Source organism: Setaria viridis, chromosome 7, assembly GCF_005286985.2.
Source record: "Setaria viridis chromosome 7, Setaria_viridis_v4.0, whole genome shotgun sequence".
In the NCBI taxonomy this organism is placed as follows: Eukaryota; Viridiplantae; Streptophyta; class Magnoliopsida; order Poales; family Poaceae; genus Setaria; species Setaria viridis.
In genome coordinates, this window is record NC_048269.2 from 24,048,026 (window position 1) to 24,071,362 (window position 23,337).

Sequence of the window (23,337 nt, forward strand, 5' to 3'; positions counted from 1 at the left end):
AGTGGTGGGGCAAGGAGTGGAGGAGCTCCGGAGAGAGGGCGCGGCGGCGGAGCATCGACAGGCGTGGCGGAGCAAGGAGCAGCAGCGGAGCTGCGACGGGAGGGTGCGGCGGCGGAGCGTTGGCAGACGTGGCGGAGCAAGTAGCAGCGGCAGGGCAAGGAGCAGCGGAGCTCCTACAGGAGGGCGCGGCGGCGGAGCTCCGGCAGGAGGGCATGGGGCAAGGAGCGGCAGACGGCGGCGGGGTGCGGCTTGGGCAATTGGTGGATTTTTTTATTTTTTAATACCCTTTAGTACCGGTTATTTAACCCGGTACTAAAGGCCTCCCTTTAGTACCGAAGTAGCAATACCGGTTGCACAACCGGTACCAAATGGGAGTTAGGAACCAGTACTGAAGGCGCTTTCCCCTGCAGTGAGTGTGTTATATATTGATGTGCCTTGAATGGATCACATACGTTTGTCACACAAAATAGCAAGCAAATGTCCATTATTCATAAACTGTTATTAGCGATGATGCAATTGCATGTGCCTGACCAGTTGGCATTTCGCAAGCGTCAGGAAGATCACAGAGACGCGCAAGGTATAAGTTGGGAATTAGAGACTGATGCACAGAGCACACGTTTTGATAAGGCAACAATAGGAGGGGGCCGGAAAAGGTCGGATGTTGATCTGATAGAAAAGAGCACTAATGAGTAGTCCAAGAGATTGAGCTATCAGTTTATCAATAACATATATGGAGTCGCCCTTCGTGTACCTTGCTTACCTCTGCCAATGGCACGACTGCTTTTCCGAGGGAACTGTCGCAGCCTCTGAATTTCTTGATAATGACAGCGCCATTGTCGCGGCAGAGCTAGCGCTGGGCGGTAACATGAAATGCCAAACAAGGAGCCCCTACATTGGTCGGCAAAGACAGAGAGAGAGGGAGAGATGGCATCGTAGAGTATGGCGAGTACTACTCCCTCCGTTTTAAATTACAGGTCATTTTAATATTTTTAGATTCATAGATATTATATGCAACTAGACATACACTATATTTAGATGCATAATAATAATTATAAACGTAGAAAAATTAAAACGATCTATAATTTGGACCGGATGGAATACATGGTAATACGGGAGTTACAACTAACTAGTGAATCCAACCTTAGATTCTGCCGGCAACAACGGAATCAGTAAATCCGGTGCGATGGGCACCCATGTGAGTGCATGACAAAACCTGATGCTTCACACGTACACGCACGCAAGGTCCGATCCAGAGGGTTAAGCAAGACCGTAGCCATACAATTTCTGTGACGAATCGCTTCACACACTAAGTCACTGACATATATTACTACACTGTAGTGACGTGGAGCTGGTACGAAGGGTCAAAGTTAGGACGCGCGCGGGCTTCGAGAGTGTCAGCAGTGCACACACTGCAGCCAGAGAGCCAGCGGCTAGCTCGCTGTGGTCGGAACACACATGTCACACGTGCTTATTGGTGCGTTCCAATAATCCTTACCCTCATTGCTCATTAGTATGCTACTCCGGCCAGTACTCCATAACAAAGAGATCACCGATTTGTCGAAGCTAACCATGAACACATCTGGATCAATGATCAATCTGGTAGCATCCTTCCAAATGAGCTAGCGCAGCTCCCTTGTCCATGGGGCCGGACCGGACAATGCAAGTTGGCATCAGGACGATCTCGCGACGCCTGGTGATTTTTACTCCCTGCCTCCCGCGCGCCGCGCGCGTCCTGTTCTGCGGCGGTCGCTGTGCGCGTGGGCGGGGCAGGCAGTCCGCTGTGGGCGGCCGCATCCTACCATCCTGCAGGCTAGCTGCGGCCGGACCGGGCGGGCTGATCGATCCCCCACCGGCGCAGGCAGCAGGCTGCTGGGGGCTTGACGGGGTGCTGCGCATTTGACTCGATCGGTCGGGCGGGGGGCGGGGCCCCGGGCGGGTCACCGTCGCGCGTGGGTCGTGGTACTCTGTGTCGGCGCTCGGGGACGAGACGACGACGGCCCAGCGGAGCCGGAGCCAGTGCTCCGATCCCCGGTGGTTGTGTTGCCGAGGACCCACGTGCAGCAGCCCCGTCGTCATCGCGGCGGCTCTAGCTCCGGCCGGCTCAGATGAAGAACGGGGGGCTCAGCTGAGCCTGAGCGCACGCGTGCCGACGAACACAAACGGACGCGCGGTGGTGGCGCTGGTTCTCCTAGTCGGCACTTCTCACTACGCCACAAAAACGTTCGTGGTGGCGGGATGGTCAAAACCCATCTCTGTACCCGCCAGCAATTCACTGCTAGCACAAATGGTCATCTTTACTGGCGGACGTCTACCCGCCAACACAATCACGATTTGAGCTGGCGGGTGCTTAGAAAGTCCGCCAGCGAAAATATTTTTAGGAAATAAACAAAAAGCTGGCTGTAGAGGACGTGCCGCTGCCCGGCCACCGCCCGTGTCAGCCACTCCATCCACCATCCGCCTGCAGGCCACCCCGGGGGGCGAACGCGTTGTCCACGGCTGCCCCGCTGGCCAAACGCGCCTCCAGCGATGGCTGCCCCGCAGGCGCCGGCCACCACCAGCTACTCCGCCGGGCCCTGCCACCGCCAGCCTCTCGCGTCAGCCCTGTCCACGGCTACCCCGCCGGGTTCTGCACCCGCCAGCCGAATGCGCCGCCAGCAACGGCCGCCCCGCAAGCCCTGCCCCCGACAGCTCCAGCCGGCACCAGCTGCCTCGCCGCCTGCATCAGCCCCGCGGCGGACCTGCCCCCGCCGGCGCGCTCCACTAGCATCAACGCCTGCGCCACTGCGGCTCCTCCGGCCTACATCTGCCCCGCGCTGGACCTGCCCTGGCACTTGCGCGACTGCCGCCCGGCCGCGCCAGTCACCGTGGCCCTAGCTCCCGCGGGCTGGCCGCTCGATCGTCGCTCCCGCTAGCCGTCATGGCTCCCGCCGTCCGCCGCCCTCGTTGCTGCAGCTGCTAGAGATAAGAGAGAGAGAGAAATGTGAGGACGGAAGAGCAGGTGAAAGAGATAAAGATGAGCAAAGTGATAAGAGGGAGACAGAAGATAAGGGATTGGTGCCTCTGCTCGAGCGCGCCAATTTTTTGGCTCCGCACTCAGTGTCCATAAAAATTTTTTATCTTTTGTGCTGGCAGGTGATGTGTGAGGGGTGACATTATCACCTACCAACACAAATCTAAATACATTTTTCTTTTTTTTTAATTTTTTAGAGAATTAAATTAGTTTAAAAGTTATTGAATCTTCTACAACAGAATATATATATAGTATTATACATGTAAAAATTATATTAGGATATATATGATATTTGTTTTTGCTAAGTTAGTTGACAAGCTTAAGGTGTGACTTGACTTATATGAAACATTGTTAGTGAAATATGTATTTGTGAATAATGTAGAGTCTAATTTTTGTAAAACATATTGAAACTTTTATATCAAGGTTGTAGACTCACAAAATGACTCCCTACCAATTTATATAATTTTCAGACCATATTTTCATATTATTAGAATTTTTTTCCACCAAAAGTTGTAATAGAAGTGATAAATACATTAACAAACTTGTGAAATTTCACATGTACTTTCATGATTTGAGCTAAAATGGAATATATTTCATTATTGTCATTTTTATTAGGAAGTATATGTGTATATTAGGATGTATTTATCCTTTCATTGTACACTTGGTATATTCTTTGTACTCCAAGCCATATTGGCCATATACATAGATGTCAACCCCCCCCCTCGTTAGGGTGCGTGGTATTGCCCATCTACTTCTCTAAAATTTTTATGCAATTTTTGAATCTTATTTGTGAAAAAAATAGTTCAAATATCAATTAATTTCAATAAACATGGTTATAATTGTTAGAAAATTGCAAATCACTTCTAAAAATTTTGAAACTCCTACACAATTGCATATATATAGTCTAATACATGTTAAAAATATATTGGAATATGTACAATTAAGTTTTTAGCTAGTTAGAAACTTTTGGCCCCTCCCCATCAATATAAATTGAAATGCATTTGTGTTGACGGGTGACATAAGCACCCGCCAGCATAAATGGTCCATTTGTGCAGGCGGGTGGTTATGTCACCCACCAACACAAATGAATTTGTGGTGATGGGTTTTAACGTGCTAGCCATTCCACTTCTTGTGCTGGCGGGTGGCATTTATGCCCGCCAGCACTAAATAATAAAGGTGCTAGCACAAATCGTTTCTGACATAGTGTCTCGTTGGCTGCAAGGCCCTCCGCCCAGCTGCCCTCCCCCCCCCCCCTCCCAGCCTCTGGAACGACCAGCGGACAGCGGTGCGCCAGGCCAAATCCAAATGCACACTCGCCCTTCGGCCCCCTCCCCTAGCTCCTTTGTTTTTGAAAGTACCCCTCCCTCCTTTTGAAGTCCTAAATCCTGATGATAATCTCCATCATCTTATCTCCATTCCTGCTCTATGGATTTTGGTTGTCTGGCTAAGGGCTAGCCAGCCCCCAGAACCAACCAATCCATTTTTAATTGTGTGGTTAGACTCTTTAGTTATGTTCATCGATCCAATCAATCTCCTAGCCAGGTTAGAGATAAACGCGAGAAATCCACATCTCCAGCAAGCCAGACTTGCAAAGCCAAGCATCCCCTAACCCCCAATATGGCACGTGCCCTCTGCTTGTCACCATTCGTCTTCATCCACATGGCAGCGTCCTCGCTCGCACGGTAGGCGGAGTAGGTGTCGGATTTTTATACCTAGCAACCTACCGAGGGGATACCCGAGCTAATAGATTGGTTAGTGGGGAATCGCTGGGCCTGAAACTTAAAGGTAAAAGTGAGGACACAAGACACGGATTTATACAGGTTCGGGCCACCAGAGTAGCGTAATACCCTACGTCCTATTTGGGGTATTGTATATTGCGCCCTACGCTTGGGTGTTGTTTGGTGCTGAACCTCTAGGTACCCCTGCCCTCCTTTATATACTCCAGGGGGCGGGATTACTAGTCGGTTACAAGGAGGAGTCCTAGTAGAATTACAGAGGAATCCTAGTAGGAGTCTGTCTCCTTCCTTCCTTGCGGGTACCGAGGATCTATCCCCGACAAGCCCCTGAGCGCTTCATAGTCGAATGCAGCAGTCTTTGAGTACTTTTCAGATCCTCACCGAGTAGTTTTAGTGCTCCTCGAGTACTTTGTCTGGCTGAATCTTCAAAGTTTCTCAAAGCTGCCATGAGGCTATGGTGTGCTCAAAGTCTTTGATCGTCTTGATTCTGTAATCTTCATATATGGAGGGCGGCGAAAGTCGCACTCCATATGGAGTAGCCCCGAGACTTAGGTTGAATCATAGAATCAGGCTGAGGATCAATAAAATCTTTGAATTTTCTTCTTTCAACTTGAAAAAAATTAACTGTTGGGTGTAGCTTATCAACCCCCAAGCCTTGAAATGATTGAATAATCAATTCAAGGATCTTCAATCTTCACGCAAGTCATCATCCGAGTAATTTTGCGACGTCCAGCCCCCGAGCTTATGTGCCAGGTGAGCCGTGTAAGCCATGTCGAGTAGTTATTGGCGCTTAGCCCCCGAGCTTGAAAGCTAGCTGAGCCATTGGAGATATTTCGAGTAGTAATTGGCGCTTAACCCCCGAGTTTGGGAACTAGCAGAGCCACTGGAAGTATTTCCAAGTAGTAATTGGCGCTTAGCCCCCGAGTTTGGGAACTAGCTGTGCCTTTGGAGGTACGCTGAGCGTTCTATAGCGTCATCGTCGAAACTTGACCTGTAAAAAGAGATGCATGCATTATGTAGCATATTTGTAGAATATTGAAAACTACTGAAGTTTATTCAATGCTGAATATAAATGTTTTGTGTCATGCTCTTGTTTCGGCCATATTTCTCCCGAGTAGTTAGCCTGTTACGTTTAGGCTCTCGGTCTCTGTTTAGTCGTAGCCACTGCGTGGCGAGATCTTTATCTCTTGTACGCGTACGGGCACTGCCGTTTGCACAGCTGTGTGTCTCGTGTATGTGTGCTAGCATTTAGGCATGACAGATGATCCGAGGTTTTCACGAATTAAGGCGTGTTCTGCTCGAAAAGATTAGTGACCTTAAGAGAAGACAAAAATGAGTTGTCATTGTTGCAACAAAAAGAGAGTGTGATTGCGCGCAAGAGTTTGCTACCCTCCAGCAAGTAGAGTGTGTGTTGCGCGCAAGAGTTTGCTGCCCTCCGACGAGTAGAGCACGTGTTGTGCGCATAAGATTTGTGCCTCCTTAAGGTATAACCGTTGTGAGCCTCCAGTATTTAGTGCATCAAATCTGTGGCTATTACCTCCAAAATTTAATGTACCAAACCTGTGATGGTGCCTCCAAAACTCAGTGCACCAAACCTGTGGTCGTAGCCTCCGCAATTTGGTGTACCAAGCCTGTGGCTATCGGTCAACATGCCCCAGGAATAGTTGGCAAAGTGTGGCTCTGTAGGGTAATTCCCGTTGCGACACGTACACATATACGTAGTCGGCGCGTTGCCTTGCATGTGGAAAACAAGCCGAAAAATAATTACAAAAGTGACTTAACTTAATCGATTGTCGACGAAGCCGTGTCAATTGTTGATGAAGCCAACTAGTCGGAGTCGATTTTGACTAGTTGTTGATCACGTGGAACCCGCCCTCGACTAGTTTTTCTAGTCGAGACGAGTAGTCGAAGTAGTCCATCCTCGACTAGTTTTCTAGTCGAGACGAGTAGTCAAAGTAGACCGTCCTCGACTAGTTTTCTAGTCGAGACGATTGGTCGAAGTAGTCAATGGTGTGAAGTCTGTCCCGACTAGTTTTCTAGTCGAGACGAGTAGTCGAGGTAGTCAACGTTGTTGTTGGCACATCGGCTTGCCGATTGTAGGTGTCGCCGCGTGAACTGTAATCTTGATCGGTGCGATCCTTGGTGTTGCCTTATCAGATTCAACTTGGACAGGGACACGTGGTTTATTCAGATGGAATTGCCCATGATCCAATTATTTTCTCAAGCTTCTCGACTCTGCTTTGAATTGGAACTCGGCAACTTGCTTCTCGTCGAGTAACTTGATTGTGAAGATGAGGTCCTTCAATTCGACTAGTTGTCGATGGTGTGATGTCCGTCCTCAACTAGTTTAGACGAGTAGTCGAGGTTGTCGTTGGCGAGCGTCACGGCGTAGTCGAAGTAGTCATAGCTTAACCCTTGCTTGTGATTTCTGTGTGCGTGTAGTAATTACCGGCCAATTGAATTTTCAGCAGTATAGAAATCAGCGGCAGCAGCAATGCCTCGTGAGCTCGCCCCCACGGCCATCGGCAGCTCGTGAGCTCGCCCATTACCAACGGCGTCCCGAGGGATGGATTTTTCCGTGGTGGTAGGAGAGTGACGATTTTGTTGGAGACGCCGGAGTGAGGAGTCACAAAGGAAGGTGACAGAGGAGTAAATTACCTCATAGAGTAATTAGGTGAACTTACTCCTGCCAAACCACCTAACTAAACAAAAAGAATCCAATACAGGCTAACTTTGTAGAGGCAACCAAACACTGAGCAATAAGTTGGCCTACTCATGCTAGGCTTGAACTTAGCCCTGTACATGGTGCGGTTCCCACCTGGCCAACCGATGAAACCAGCCCGTCATTAACCGCTTCTGGAGACCATCTGTGGGTTGGTTAAGTCTTCAATTAATATATGCAATCACCAGCCCGGTTCACCTGTGCGTTCGCGTGCAGTGTGCTTGCCGCCTCCGCGTGCTGTGCGCTCGCAGCCGCCGTGCAAGCAAGCTAACCTCCGTTGCGTGCCGTCTAGGGAATTAACGAAGTAAACACCCGCAAGGATCCTTGTCTCGGCAGTCCGCACGCGTCGCGACCAATATCGCTGCCACCTTCCACGGCCGTAGCAGCAAGTAAACCGTGAAACCCGTGGAACCCACCGGTTTCTAAACCGCGTGGCAGATCCTCTCACGGTTTGAGCTGGGTTTAAAAAAAACCGGTGAGACCGGACCATGTACAGGGGATTGCATCTAGCAAGGCCAAAAAAAAAAAAAAAACCCTGCGCGCATGGGATCAGGCGGGCGCGTAATCAAGCACAGACTGGCCCAACTGTGGGCAGGCCTGGAAGGCCAGAGTCCAGTCACAGGGCCTCCTCCTAGCTAAACGGCCTAGCCAGCATATGGCCCATTGAGGCGACCATTTCCGCCGCGGCGGCCCCGCGACACCGGGGGCGCGCTTCCCGTCGACCCGTGCGCCCGCGGCCGTTTCCCGTCACGGAGTCATGTCATGTCTATGACTCTATATATCTTGGGCGGCAGCCGGCAGATGGAGCGATGGATGCATACAGAGATATAGGGTCCTGTGCTCCCAGCGCGCTCTGGACTGGCCACGCGCCGAGACGCCGGTTGCCGCCGTACCCCCCGCACCCTTGGCCCCCGGATCGCGCTCGTCTCCCGCTCAAGTCTTGGTTGCCCATCAGACGGAGGTTTCGTGAGGTGGGGCAGGGGGCGGTGGATGTGGACGAACCGAGCGTGCAGGCTCCCGCGTAGTGCTGTGAACCGCTGGGTGGATAGAACGACAAAACTGGTATGGTGCAGCGCGGCACCAGGTAGCGGAATTGTACTGGAGGTGCCACCAGGTGTAGTTCTTTCAAGTACTGGGGTCAGGGTCAGACCCGGCCGGTCACCCGTTCCCGTCAATCCTTTCCTAACTCCGAACGCTGAACCTCCAGGCAGAAGCAAAACACATCATCGGTGGTGGTTCATCATGCGGACAGCAGGTTTGTATGTGGTCATAGGTCGGTCGGCCTACTTATTAATTAAGCTCGTTTCTAACAATTCACAGATTCCTCGTAAGAAGCTCAAGGCTCGTGTTCTTGTCGTTTCCTTCTCATATCCGCTCAACTTCCATTTATTTTAAGAAAAAGACTTGTTTCAGCTTCACCCCGAGACGCCCGTCAAGCAATATGGGGAAGGCGAACTACTCTACATCGCAAAGGATGAACACATCCGAACAAACAAGCAGGGGGCACCATCGGTTATTCAGCCAATGCAAGGTGTGGTTACAACTTACAACAGCCAGCGTTCGTTGATCACCAACAAGCAGGGCACCATCAGATTATTCAGCGATGGTGTGGTTACAATAGCTAGCGCTGATCACAAACAGCAACAGTTATTCATAACTTGGGACAGGATCTATTGTAAACCTTCGCACGCTTCCCTTCTTAAACAATCACGTAGTGCTCCTGCTGGTTTTGAAAAATATAGCGAGGCACCGAGCTTGTACATTAGGGGGGGGGGGGGGGGGGGGGGGGGGGGGGTTTGTCCAAAGGAGGTGATCTAGTGCCCATATGAACTTCTCGTAGTACCATTTGTCAGTTGATCCAAGTTTGTTCCACCCTTCAGTAGCTCTTCAATAGCTTTCTGAAAAAACATGATAAACGTATCATTGACGTTCACACTGGCACACACGAAAATTAAATGCTAACGGTGAAATTTGATAGTGGTTCCGAGCCTCTGCGTACCTCGACACTTGTCAGTGCATATTGAACATCGTTGTCTGAAATTTGGTAATGGAGGACGAACCTGATACTGCATGATACAGAGTTCAATATGGACAATTAATATTGTGTCTACGCATGATTGTTGATGATATTTTAAGTGTTTATTAGAGAAAATGTCGATTTTGCAAAGGAACATATAGTTTCAGTCAGGCTGAGGACACCACAGTTCTTTTACTAAGCAGTCTAGCTTATATTAGTAAAAAAATGAATATAAGGTAGCAAAGATAGCCAAAACATGTTAGGACTAGAAGACTGAACAAGCTAAATAAAAAATTACTCTGTAATATAAGAGAATGGAACTTCACCTTTTTGAACTTGCTGGCATTGCAAGAACATTGTGCTGTTCCAAGACTTGGCATAGATTGTCAGGTGATATTCGTGGATTGGTGATATCAAAGAACACCTTATAAAGCATACATGTGTTACATGTAAGACCCTTACGTAGTGGAAAATAAGAGGATCAAATAAAGTGATCTAGAAAACAAACCATATTGGTCTCGACAGAAGCTGGATCCACTGTAATATGTTTAATTTTCTTCAGTCCCTCTAAGCAAATGAGCAAGACATACAAATATCAGAATTAAAATTCAAAAAAAAGATCAGGCTTTCAAGTTGACAAGAACTTGATTCCTTCTCAACACAAGTGCGTTATAGTTTGTACTTTTTTGGGAGAAAGCAAGTGAGTTGTGAGAAATGAAGTGAAGTTAGATTCCAGAAAGAAAATATGAAACCTGCCAAAGCTTTAGCCTTTCTGTGGTCATCCTCAAGCTTTCCCAAAGTGTCACGAACGGCTACTTGAGCAGCAGCACAGAGAACTCCAACCTGCCTCATTCCACCACCTAGGGTCTTCCTAAGAATTCTGGCCTGTAGGTATTTTCATATTTCCATTGTTACTTGATCTCTGCAGTTGTTTTCTTTTTATAAAACATACATCACTGCAGATTAAACTTATAGGCACAATTGATCAGACCTTGTCAATGAAGGCCTTTGATCCAACAATAACTGATCCAACGGGGGCACCTAACCCTTTAGATAGGCATACCTGCAGTTTTTTAAGTTTCAGAGAGAAATAATCACCATCATATATTTATCTGTATGTAAATTGTATAACTGAACACATTGCTCAGCCAACTGAAACATACCGAAACAGAATCGGCAGCTTTCACAAGTCTGTCTACAGGGACTCCCAGTGCCTGGCACATTCAACACAGTGGATTAAGAGGCTAGAATGCATACGCATATGTCTAAAACTTCTTTGTGATAAGGCTGCAAGTATACTTCGCATGGATCAGGATGTATGGTCCAAGTGAAAAAGGCTAGATTAGAACAATGAGAGATGCATCTTACTGACGCTGTTGCAGATAGTATCAGAAGCAGATTGCAAAATTGCAGCACATGTACCATTCTACTCACCACAGAGGCGTTAAAAATTCGAGCTCCATCAATATGAAGCTTGAGGTCATGATTCTTGGCAATTTCACCGACCTTATCAATGTATTCTACAGATAAACATTTTCCACCACAACTGCAGGAACAATTAGAAAAATATACGAATTAAGGTAGGGATAAGCAATATTCTAGTCGGGTGTTTCTCTCATGTTTTTTTTCCTACCTCCCTCTTCACTTCGGGTTCGAGTGGAGGTTAAAGAGGGAGGAAGAGAAAATCTCGGGGGTGTGAGATTGGGGAGAAACGCCCGAACGGGAGCAAGATCGGCAACAGGTGTTTGTTCAACTCACTTCCCATGTGTGTTCTCCAAGCAGATGAGCCTGGTCGTCGGGTAATGCAGATCCGGATGCCTGATGGCCGCGACGATCTTGTCAATATCCATGGTGCCATCGGGGTTGTTCCTGACGGTCTTGGGGTGCACGCCGCCGATGGTGGAGATGCCCCCGTTCTCGTAGACGTGGATATGGGAGTCGTCGCCGAGGATGACCTCGCTGCCCCTGACGTCGCAGTGCACGAGGACGGAGATGAGGTTGCCCATGGTGCCCGAGGGCACGAACAGCGCGGCCTCCTTGCCCATGAGCGCGGCCATCTCCTCCTGGAACTGCTGCGCGGTCGGGTCCACGCCCACGACGTCGTCGTCGACGACGGCCGCGGCCATGGCGGCCCGCATGGCATCGGAGGGCTTGGTGACCGTGTCCGACCGGAGGTCCACCACCTTGCTCGCCATCTTGGTGCTGCTCCTACTGCAAACTCCACTGCAGGGGAGCAACAACGGCAGAGTCTCGCGATGAAATATCGTCGCGGAAGCTCAAGAATTGGATGCTGCACTTGGGGTGGGTGGGTGTATCGTGTCTTTCAGATACGGTTGCTTTATCCTAAAAAATTGCCAAATCTATCGCACTTTGGGAAGCACCATTGTGTGGGGGGGTTGCATGCAGATACTTCTTATGATGGGTGATGTATAGATGCTTAGCGCACTTGCTGCCGCAGGCCTGTTTCTTGTCACCGATAAAGCCCCGCTCCAATAGAACACGGCACCGAGCAGAGACCAAACAGAGCGAAAGCAACGAGGCAACGCCACCCCACCTTTCAAGCCTTCAAGGTGCGTCCAGGACCAGGCCGCCGGGCCGCCGCCCCCGAACAGATAGGCGGCGAGAACCAAACGTGCGAGCGGCGACAGAGACGAGCCGACGCCGTCGTCCTCCACGGGCGCACGTCGTATGCGTGCGGGTGCGCTGTGTGTGCAGACTGCGGTGAAAAAGGTAGTAGCCACGAGAGAGGGTGCAGAGCAAGCTCCATCCTGTTCCGCTACGAGTCCGTCAAAACGGACAAGACGGTAGAGAGAATCGCACGCATGGCTCCAAGAACGCTGTGGAGGCCTGAAAGGGGAGGGAGGTACCGCCGTGCCGGAGCGTGACGACGGAGGAGCGATCGGCCCATTAAGCCCATTTCTAGCATTTCACAGAATCACACTATCACAGATATCGTCGCGATGGCAAGTCCAGCATCATTCTTCTATGAGAGCTCAGAGCTCACTGTATTCCTTTTGTCCTATATTAATTCTGCACCTGTAATTCTTTGGTTTACGTTTACTTTTCGCTGTATTTCCTCTTTGCATCCATCTTACCGGGAAGCGAAAGCAGATCGAGCAATTATAGCAAGGTAAACCGCAACACGAATTAACACATCCGAGCTGAAGGGCAACGATTATTCAGGAAAGGTTTGGCTAGTGACTAACTGACTACAATAGCTAGCGTTGATCACAAATAAGCAGGACAGCCAGCAGATGCTTCAAGTCCGTAGAGAGGACGTGATCTAGTGCCCATACGAGTGTTTGGTAAAGCCATTTGTCAAATGCTCGAATTTGGTACTGCCCTTCAGTAGCTCTTCAACAGCTTTCTGAAAACATAAAAACCGTATTGTCACAGAAATTAAACGCTAGCAATGAAAGATGAATGTATTCCAAGCTTTTGCATACCTCGACACATGTCAACGCGTACTTAACATCACTATCTGAAATTTGGTAATGGAGGACGAACCTCATACTGCAATACAGAGTTCAATACGGACAGTTAAATTCGGATCTGTGCAAAATTCTAGATGCTATGTTAAGTGTTCAGAGAAAAGGTTTGTTTTGCTACTTGAATCCAGTGTTTCAGTCAGAGTAGGAATAGCAATTATTGTACTTAGCAGTATGGCTTGTTAATAAAATTGAAGATAAGTAGCAAAGGTGAGCTGTTTTACGGTACACAATACTATTACTTAGTGGTATATACGCATATATATATATATATATATATATATATATATATATAAAAGATCTAACTATTTATTATTTAACTATTTATTATTACGAATAATTTAGTAATTATTATATTGTAAAATGTGATATTTCAAGAATGGTCTTTTAGACTTTAAAAAATATTATAGTGATGCCAGTTGTGTTTTTTTTGCCATTACCGTTGTATTACTTATACTACTCATGTATAATACCCATTATATTACTTATACTACTCATGTATACTACTCATACCATAAGTTTTCAATGATATGCAATTAATCTTGACCATCGGATGTTTCTGTACTAGTCCAATTCAAACGGTATGCAATTAATCTTGACCGTCGGATGTTTCTGTACTGGTCCTATTCGAACATCAGTATAGGCTAGTATTGTGTATTGTAGAAGAGCTCTGAAAACGATGTTAGGACTAGGAGACTGAGCATGCTAAATCCAAAACTAGTCAGTAAGAGAATGGATTTTCTTTCACCTTTTTGAACTCGCTGGCATTGCAAGCACATTACGTTGTTCCAAGACTTGACATAATCTATCAGGTGATATGCGTGGATCCATGATATCAAAGAATACCTTTAGAAAAATAGATATGTTAAGATCCTTGCATAGAGGAAAATAGAAGGATCAAACATATTAGTAGACTAACCATATTGGTCTCGACCGAAGCTGAATCCACTTTAAACTGTTTAATTTTCTTCAGTCCCTCTGAGGAAATGGACAACACGTACAAAGTTCAGGATCATATTGAAAAAAATTTGTAAGGTTTCAAGTTTACAAGGACTTGATTTCTTTTAAAAAACAAACATGTTATAGTTTTTTGCTCTTGGGGGGAGAAAAAGAGTTTTTCCAGGCATTGTGAGGTGTGATTACCGAAATAAAGTGAAGTTTGATTCCAGAAAGAAAAAAAAGAAACCTGCTAAAGCTTTAGCCTTTCTGTGGTCATCCGCAAGCTTTCCCACAGTGTCACGAACGGCAACATAAGCAGCAGCACAAACAACACCAATCTGCCTCATTCCACCACCTAGGGTCTTCCTAAGAATTTTTGCCTGAAGGTATTGTTCAGATTTCCATCATTGTTACTTGAGCTAAGCAGTTCTCCGTTCTTTTTCAAATAGAAATGCATCTCTGCAGTTTAAACTTAGAAACACAATTGATCAGACCTTGTCAATGAAGGCCTGCGAACCAACGATAACTGATCCAACGGGGGCGCCTAAACCTTTTGATAGGCATACCTGCAGTTAAGGTTCACAAAGAAATATAAACACCATCATATATTTATCTTTAATCCACTGCACTCACACCTAAGTTGTATAATTGAGCACAGTAGTACTCCGTAAATTGAAACATACCGAAACTGAATCAGCAGCTTTCACGAGTCTATCTACAGGAACTCCAAGTGCCTGGCACAATGAACACAACCGATTAATATGTTAGGGTGGCATGGACACATACCATTAAAATTTCTAAGGTCCCGTTTGGATCATTGGAATTGAATTCCATTCTAATAATCATAATATAGATACAAATTAATTAAGATAATATAATTGTATGTGGAATATATTAATATATTATTGTTGGTGATATGGGAGAGATACTTATGTGCTGCACTTCTACTACAGGGAAGCGAGTTCAAGAGCGTGCTATAAGAATTGAATTCCATTCTAATAATCATAATCTATAGAATCGATTTCCATCTCACACCCTATGAATTTAAGATAGGCTTATATCTAAACTTTGGAAGGTTGTGGAATGCCACGTTCCAAGATAAATTAGCCTACTCCTTCGAATGAAGGGATCCAAACGGGACCTAGGTGAAAAATGGAAGAATGTTTCGTACTTAGGTGCATAGTTTATTTTTCATATGTCAGTCCTCTAGTTACATGTGTGTGGTCGTGTGGAGACAGAGCAATGCTTGGTTTAGCACAACTCTGTGGAAGATGATATCAGAAATTCAGAATCGGACTGCCCATGCTATTTACCACAGAGGCGTTAAAAATGCGTGCTCCGTCAATATGGAGCTTCAGGCCATGACTCTTGGCAACTTCTCCAACCTTATCAGTGTATTCTGCAGACAAACATTTCCCACCACAACTGCAAAAACAGTAAGAAACGTAACAATCAGGTAAACGAAAAGGATGGATTTTTGACTAGCAACCGCCAATTCGCGCGACTCACTTTGCATGTGTGTTCTCCAAGCAGATCAACCTGGTCGTCGGGTACAACAGCGCCCCGGCCCGGTTCCTAATGGCAGCGACGATCTTGTCGATGTCCATGGTGCCGTCGGGGTTGTTCTTGACGGTCCTGGGGTGCACGCCGCCGATGGTGGAGATGCCCCCATTCTCGTAGATGTGGATGTGCGAGTTGTCGCCGAGGATGACCTCGCTGCCCCGGACGTCGCAGTGCACGAGGACGGAGACGAGGTTGGCCATGGTGCCCGAGGGCACGAAGAGCGCGGCCTCCTTGCCCATGAGCTTGGCCATCTCCGCCTCGAATCGCTGCGCGGTCGGGTCGGCGCCCAGGACGTCGTCGTCGACGTCGGCCGCGGCCATGGCTGCGCGCATGGCCTCCGTGGGCTTGGTGACCGTGTCCGACCGCAGGTCCACCACCTTGGTCACCATCCTGCAGCGGCTACAGCTCGCTCACCGCTGCAGGGGAGCAACGGAGGCTTTCAGGGTGCAATAGACCTGCCAAAATGCCAAAGCTCCTAAATCGGATGCTCAACTAGTTTGGGGTCTCTATGATGGATGATATACAAACTGCTCCAGGAATCTGAGGTCTGAAGTTAGAGGCCTGTTTCGAGGCCACTAATAAGCCCTGCTACAACTAAACAGGACACCGAGAGCCGGGCTACTCATCAACTCCTCCACGGCAGCGGCGAAAAGGAGCGAAAGCAACAGGACAGCGTCGTGCCGTCGTTCAGTGGTTCAGCGCTCCTGGCGCCCCAGAAGGCCAGAACAAGGAAGCGTCCGGAACCAAACAAACGACGGGGACGAGCCGGCGGCGTCGGCCCCCACACGGTCACGGCGTACGCGTGCTGGTGACGAGGAAGGATGCACACAACTCTATCCGCCCAGCTAGCGCGCCACAGAGCGGGCGTCGTGCGGCCTGTGTCACGCATTTCGCCGGGAGCCCGTCGAAACGGACGGGACGGGCAGAGATAAACGCAGGCACGCACCCACGCGTGTGCGCACGGCTCCAAGAACGCCGCGCGCACGGGAGACGGCTCTGCCACCGATCGCTCCCGGCGCTCGGCTCGTCTCGGCAAGAGGAAATCACCCCGGCGGGTCACGAGAAAGGCGGGGCTCACGATTCACGGACGATAAGAGACGAGAGAGTAAAAAACGAGAAGGGGTTGCGGGGCCGCGCACCGGGATCACGAGAGGGGTCGCGTCGCGCCCCGGGGATCCGGCGATGGGACGGAGCACCTCGACCTGCCGGGAGCCCGGCCGGGACGGGCGGTGAGTCGGTGACGGAACGCGCGGTCGGCGATCAGACCGAAGACTGCCGGAGAGCGCGGGGCGCGGTGGTGGCCTTGGCCTTCGCGATGCGGAGCGGCTGTCCTTTATAGAGGACGAGAGGCGCAGGGCGCGCGCGCCTTGGAAGAGGGGAACTGGGCGCGGGCGCAATCTGGGTGCCCTGGAGCTGCCGCCGGAGGCCGGAGCCATCTGCCTCTGCCCTGGCCGCCTAGTAACCAGCCAGCGCACCCGTTTCCTGACCACCCGTTGTCAGGCGCGCCCCTGGGACGCCACGTCGGCGCCTATCGAGCCGATGTGTTGTTGCGTTTGGCTTTTGCTCCTGTCAGCCGGCTCAGCACGGCTCGTGCGGTGCCACATCAGTGAACGGTCGAGGTCGAGTGTGAGTTCTTACCTTTAACCCTTTTTACCTTACTCTTTCGCCTTTGCCCATCTCCATCATCATCATCATCAGTAAATCAGCTACGCCTCGATCGCAGGATGAATTTCGCCACGTGACGCGAACGGTATGTCTGTTTCCTCCAGATGTGTGGAAATCTAGCTAGGGGGGAAGAAGAGAAGGCGAGGGGCTCGAGAGCAGCAGCCACGGCGGCTGATCTGTTCGATGAAGTCGCCACTGTGTGATAAGCCAGGAATCTCCGGCGACCAGGGTTCGCTAGAATCCAATACGCCTTCCGCGCGGACGATTCAGTTCGCATCAAAGATTCCAAACGTGGAGGAACGTTCTTCCGATTCATGGCACCGCCACACAGATCCAACTCCCTCCTTCAAGCGGGGACAAGGCCTCGTCCCGTTCGTCGCACAGGGGCTGCTGGCCATCGTCCATCGCGCCCCCTCGCCGCCCCCCCCCCCCCCCCCCCCCCCCCCCAAAAAAAAGAAAAAGAAAAATCAGGGCAAGGCAATTTGGTTTTGACGCCCTCTTGTCACTCGCCAAGTTCCAAATCCACCAGACGATTTGTTTGGAAGCGTGGAAGAAAAACAAAACATGCCGTACCGTATGCCAATCGTTCACAGTGATGCGCGAGCACAAGCAAACCATGAACCTGGCCCACGGAGCGGATGCAGGCATGAGGCAGGCTCTGCACTCGGTCACGAACTCACGATCGATTCGTGCTGCGCCTGTGCTCGTTGGTTGCTGAGTAGCTGCACGGCTGGCGGATAGGGTGGACCTGTGTGAGTCACCGAGTCCAGCCGCCTTTGCCTGGGTCCAGGTGAGGATAGCACACGGCGGGCAGGCGGCATGCATGCGCTTTTTACTCAGCACTCGGCAGGATTGGTCCTGCGTGCCGCCGTATGCAGACATGCGTTGGGTTGGCAGTTTGGCAGGAAACGCTAGCCGCGGTGTTGCCGCCGGATAAGTGTGTGCAGGTAGCGCCAGCAGTACAATCAGCTCGCTCATTGCATCGCTTGCGTGGTCTTATATTATGGATGAACCAATTGCCGGCGTGCTCTTCTTGTTTCAGCACATTTTGCATGTACTCCCTCCATAGCAAATTACTATTTATTTTAGTTTCTAAATATATTATTTTTCTATGTACCTAGATATAAGTATATATCTAGGTGCATAAAAAAACGTGTATCTAGAAAAATCAAAACAATGGATGGAGGGAATACTAGCGATGATGGTGAGATTAGTCGTACACTAGGTGAGGTTGAGGAAGACATGAGGGAAATGTCTTTCTCGTTGGTGTTGGAGTACTGCAATCCTCTTGGAACACATGGATTGAGTTCCAACCCATATACATGGTCGCGTGGATTAGGGTATGTTTGGTTGGGCTGTGGTTTTTGGAAAAGTTGTTGTGAGCTGTGGGCGGTGGAAAAGCAGTTGTGAGAAATCAGCTGTGGAAAAAGCAGAAGACCGTTTGGTTAGAGCAGCTGTGGCTTTCGAATAAACTGTCGAATGGACCCTACATGTCATCCACAGTCCACCCCACTCAACTCTCTCCCTCTCTCGCTGACGAGCGGGTCCCTTCTTCCTCCTCCCGCTGCACAGTCCACCCCATGACAGGGCCCACGCCCGCGCCCGACGGCGGCGGAGCTCTCGCCCAAAGTGGAGCCCACGCCCGGTGGCGGGCGGGGTGCGACAGGCAGCGTCCGGTGATGAGCGGCGAGTGCCCGGCTGCGAGCGGTGGGCGTCCGAGGGTGGCGGGCCAGCGACCGGGGGCAACGGGCCAGCGACTGGGGGCAGTGGACGGCCGGCTGCGGGCAGCGGGCGTCTACGGGCGGCGGGCCGACGACGGGGGCAGCGGGCCGACGACTGGGGGCGGCGGCCGACCGGCTGGTGGTCGGGGGCGGCAGGCAACGGACCGCTGGGGGCGGTTGGAGGAGACTAACGGTGCCTGTGTGAGGGAGGAGCGGACTGTTTCGCGGGAGAGAAATAGATCTGGGAGTAAACAAAATGGTACTTCATGACCATTGGCAGGTGGATACTTTTTTTTACCCCAAAAGCACTTGAAAGCAGGGGGAGGTGCTTTTGGTTTTGTACTAGAGCAAAAGCACAGGTACCTTTTTAGTTTTTTGGTTGGCTTTTGGCTTTTGCAAAAGTAAAAGCAAGTCCAAAAGCCCAGGCAAGTAATATATGTTTAACAATAATACGTTTATCCTTGTAAGTAAGGACAAAATGGTCGCGTGGCCTAATGGATAAGGCGCTCGCCTCCGGAGCGGGAGATTGTGGGTTCGAGTCCCACCGTGATCGTTTTTTTTTGCTGCTCGTCATGCCGATTTTTTTCGTTTCGTATTTGTTTTGCTTCGAGATCATCATGATCAGAACCGAACCGCTACGCACTATTGCACTAAGGAAAGGATCACGCAACGGATCCAACACTTTGCCTGCAAGGCTCCTGCAACGGAATCAGCCCCCGATACGCCTATTTGCCAGCACCCGATGAGCCCGTTCACGTCTCTCCCCGATCCACTTCTTTCTTGGTGCAGAGTTGTACGCTGACTCGCCGGAAACCTAGGGCCGCCGTCATATACCGATGCACGCCCACCTCGCCTCGTCTTCCCCGCACTAGCGATCTCGATTATTCTCGCACGCGACGAACCGCCGCTCCATCACCATGGCCGCCGTCGCCGTTGACGCCGTCCCGGCAACCCAAGGCAGCAGCGCCACGGCCGCCGTGGCCGTCGTCACTGCTTCTGCCCTCGCCGGCGTCTCTGCCGTCGTCTGCATCTCCGTGAGCGTGCCCGGGCTCCTGGGGTACTACTCCACGTTCGCCTTCTACCTGGCCACGTTCGCCCGCGGGGTGTGGCCAGATCGCGTCGACGCCGTCCTGGGCCCGCTGGGCGCCTACGTGCGGCGGAAGGCGCTGCTCGCGCGCGCCGACCTCCGGCTCCTGCGCGCCCACCCCGCGACCGCGCCCGTCTGCGCCGGAGCCGAGGAGTGCGCGCGCCGCGCCCGCGCCGCCGTCGCCGGATGGGCGGACGGCGCGAGGAGGAGGGTGGAGGCCAAGTGGAGAGAGCACAAGGACGCCGCCGGCGCGGCGTTGTTCGTGCTCCGCCTCGTCGGGTGCCTGGTCCGTCTAGCCGCGACCGCGCTGCTCGACGCGGCGTGCGAGCAAGCCAAGACCAAAGCCCCTTCGGTGCTGGGATACTTGAGAAGCGTGATTCACGGGATCAGGTCGCCGACTTCGTCGTGCAAGAAAGGCGACGAGGCGGAGGCAGAGGAGGAGGACGAGGACGCCGGCTTCGTGTTCAGGGACGTCGTGTGCCTCATCGGGATCCCGTTCTACCTCCTGTTCAGCATCCAGTTGATCAAAAGATCCATCAACATCATCACCGGAATGCAGTTCTACGGCGCGTGCTTGGCGACAACGTGTGGCTTGGCGGTGCTGGTAGCTGACTGGATTGACCCCCCGGACGATGACGATTCCGACGAAGCCGACACTACCGGCGACAGTCCCGACGACGCGGCCGACACAGCTACGCCGGAGGAGGCAAAGCTACATGCGGAGCTCGAAGTGCGCGGGTCTTGGCAGTTCATGCGGGTTCTGATCTTCATCGCGTTCTGCGCCGACGCTTACCTCCTCCACGTCACGTTCGGCCCGCAGCCTCTAGCGCTCGCGCTCTTGGCCGTCTGCAACTTGGAAGTGCTCAACCTTGGCAGGGAAGTCCAGCTGACGCCGGACGACGACGGGGAGGGAGCCGAGGGACCGGCAGAAGGCGTGGGTGGTGCCGTCGACGAGTGGCGGTGTGGTGCAGTGACGGTGTTCGCGGCGTCCAGCGTCAAGGTCCTTATCATCTACCTCGTGCTCGACTTCTTCATGGCCGCGCTAAGCTTCTTGTGGGTTTGCGCCATGGCGGACCTCCTGCTGGCCGAAGAGGAAAGCCTCTTGGAGTTGTTGGATGCCTCCGGCGACGACGAAGATAGGGAGGAGAATGCTGGTTCCGGCGAGGGCATCAGTGGAGTTGTGGAAGAAGGGGCTGATGAGGCCAGGGCAGAAGAGCATACCGACACGAGCTCATCAGAGGATGAAGAGGAAGATTATACTCTGCAGGAGCACTGCGACAGTTCAGAAGTGCATTCCAACACGACCTCATTAGAGGATGAAGAGGAAGATGCTCTGGAGAAGCAGCATTGCGATAGTTCAGAAGAGCATGATGAGCATCTCAAGGAGCAGCGAGAGGAAGAACCGGACTGCAGCGGAGGTGGCAGCATGGACGACGGCTGGGACTTGGTAGAGGTCGACCCGGAGATGCCGGTCAAAGATGAGACTGGCGTCAACCGGAAGTCGTTCAGGCTTTTCCCATGGAAGTAGGCGGGGTGATATCTATTTGAACGACTGGTGATATTTTCTAGGTTATGTTAGGGTTCTTTATATCAAACTTTTAGAGAGTTTTTTTTAGCTAGAACTGGAATTGGAGAAAAAAACATTTTCTTTTTGCAGTGTGGATGTACATAACTTTTAGCTAGTCTGTCAATTACATAGCTATGCATATGAATTCATTTCCTATTGTTACTTTTTTTTGTTTCTCTAATGTCGCCTGCACTAGTATTGACCTTTTACCATTACATTTTGCAATCATATGTCAAAACCAGTTACTCCCTCCTTCGTCCCAAATTACTTTTCGTGTATGTCCAGGGGGTGTTTGTTTTGCCCCTGCTAAACTAAACTTTAGTCCATTTTAGCCCCTAAACCTCGAAACACCCTTGTTTATTTGGACTAAACTTTAACCCTAAACTTAGTCTATAAGCCACCAAAGGGTTGCTTATGGGGCTAAAAGGTACCCTGGACACCTCCTGCCCTCACTGAATGCTTGTCTGTTTGCCTTCCCCCTCCCCCCCTCCCCCCCCCCCCCGCACCCATCCGCACGCCATCCCCACGCGCCGCCGCCCCCTGCGCCATCCCTGCCTGCGCCGCCACCGGTCCGGGCCACTCCTCCTCCGCCGCCAGCCCCCTTCCTCCACTTGGCGCTGAGGTGCCCCTCCGCCTCGCCGATGACGACCTGCCTGAGTCCGTCCTCATCCGCAACCTCTACCTCTCCTGCGACCCCTACATGCGGCCCAAGATGTTGCGCCCGTTGTGGGAGTTCTACACGGCCGCCTTCGCCCTGGGCTCCGTCATCACGAGCTACGGCGTCACCCGCGTGCTCGACTCCTTCGACCCGTACCTCGCGCCCGGGGACCACCTGGTGCTCAAAGCGGTGCTTCCCGGAGGGCATCAACATCTACTTCAAGCGGCGCAGGGGCGCGCGGTGTGGCGGCGAGCGCAGGAGGACGGGCAGGACGCGGCGTAGGTGGGCCATCAGTGGCGCGGTGGTGCGGCAGTGGAGCGTGTGGTCGGGTGACGGATGGCGAGCCAAGAGCAGCGAGGCAGGGCACGGTGGCGACGGGGCCAAGCGACGCGGTGGGCCGAGGCACGGGGCACAGGAGGCAGGGTGCGACACAGGAGTGGGCTAGGGGATGGGCGGAAGAAGAAAGGAACACGGAGAAGGATGCGACGATGCTCAGGAGGAAGGAGCAGCAGCTGGAGGAGGGAAAAGAGCAGGGGCAGTACTGATTAGGGGTACTAAGGTTATTGTTCAAGTCATTTATTGCTCTTTAGTTCCTACAACCAAACATGGAGACTAAACTTTAGTCCATGAAAATAAGCAAGTTTTAGTCCCTAAAATAATTAAGTGCAAACAAACAGACCCTAGATACGTAGTAAAAACTATATATCTAGAAAAACTAAAATGAATAGTAATTTAGGATGGAGGGAGTACAGGTCAATCGTATGGTTGTCAAAGTTGTCTTACGTACCACAAACTTGAATATTATTCAAATTTACCAAGCGAAAAAATTAAGTTGAATTAGACGATGTTGTTGGAAATTTTCATATCTCATACCATATCCAATGAGCAAGGTATTTATGTTTCCCATCTTCCATTCCAATCTCTACAACTTTTTTTAAGTAAAATACAGTGACGGTTTTCCAACCTTGTTTTAAGGTGTCATCTGGGTCCTTAAACTCTCAAAGTGCAAATTTAGGTCCCCCAACTTGTCCCAGGTTTAATCCGAGTCCCTAGACTCTCAAAATACATTTTCAAATCTTAAAACTTGTCACCTATCGCTGATGGCAATACTTCCTTCTTCACTCATTGCCTTCACAACCACCTTATGCTAGTGATCATGCATGT

At 50.8% G+C, this 23,337-nt stretch overlaps 3 protein-coding genes and 1 non-coding gene across 5 annotated transcripts; 2 read left to right on the top strand and 2 right to left on the bottom strand.

The window, feature by feature from the left end:
* Positions 1-8,955: 8,955 nt before the first annotated feature.
* LOC117863985 (probable low-specificity L-threonine aldolase 2) lies at positions 8,956-12,493 on the bottom strand. Its single transcript, XM_034747943.2, has 9 exons — positions 11,244-12,493; positions 10,920-11,031; positions 10,649-10,699; positions 10,477-10,548; positions 10,238-10,370; positions 9,994-10,052; positions 9,812-9,909; positions 9,468-9,534; positions 8,956-9,366 (listed from the first exon to the last, which is right to left on the bottom strand). The coding sequence occupies exons 1-9, from the start codon at positions 11,678-11,680 to the stop codon at positions 9,283-9,285; spliced, it is 1,113 nt and encodes a 370-aa protein (XP_034603834.1). The 5' UTR covers positions 11,681-12,493; the 3' UTR covers positions 8,956-9,282.
* Positions 12,494-12,647: 154 nt separating this feature from the next.
* Positions 12,648-16,881, bottom strand: LOC117863984 (low-specificity L-threonine aldolase 1). 2 transcript variants are annotated; one of them, XM_034747940.2, is made up of 10 exons: positions 16,615-16,881; positions 15,422-15,930; positions 15,226-15,337; positions 14,596-14,646; positions 14,407-14,478; positions 14,160-14,292; positions 13,893-13,951; positions 13,722-13,819; positions 12,932-12,998; positions 12,648-12,852 (listed from the first exon to the last, which is right to left on the bottom strand). In XM_034747940.2, the coding sequence occupies exons 2-10, from the start codon at positions 15,862-15,864 to the stop codon at positions 12,769-12,771; spliced, it is 1,119 nt and encodes a 372-aa protein (XP_034603831.1). In that variant the 5' UTR covers positions 15,865-15,930; positions 16,615-16,881; the 3' UTR covers positions 12,648-12,768. The 2 variants fall into 2 exon arrangements, with proteins under 2 accessions (XP_034603831.1, XP_034603832.1); XM_034747941.2 differs by lacking the exon at positions 16,615-16,881 and having other exon boundaries at positions 15,422-16,545.
* Positions 16,882-19,341: 2,460 nt separating this feature from the next.
* TRNAR-CCG (transfer RNA arginine (anticodon CCG)) lies at positions 19,342-19,414 on the top strand. The gene has a single exon. It is a non-coding gene; the product is annotated as a tRNA-Arg (tRNA).
* Positions 19,415-19,778: 364 nt separating this feature from the next.
* LOC117865179 (uncharacterized) lies at positions 19,779-21,677 on the top strand. The gene has a single exon (XM_034749318.2). The coding sequence runs from the start codon at positions 19,779-19,781 to the stop codon at positions 21,474-21,476; it is 1,698 nt and encodes a 565-aa protein (XP_034605209.1). The 3' UTR covers positions 21,477-21,677.
* Positions 21,678-23,337: the final 1,660 nt, after the last annotated feature.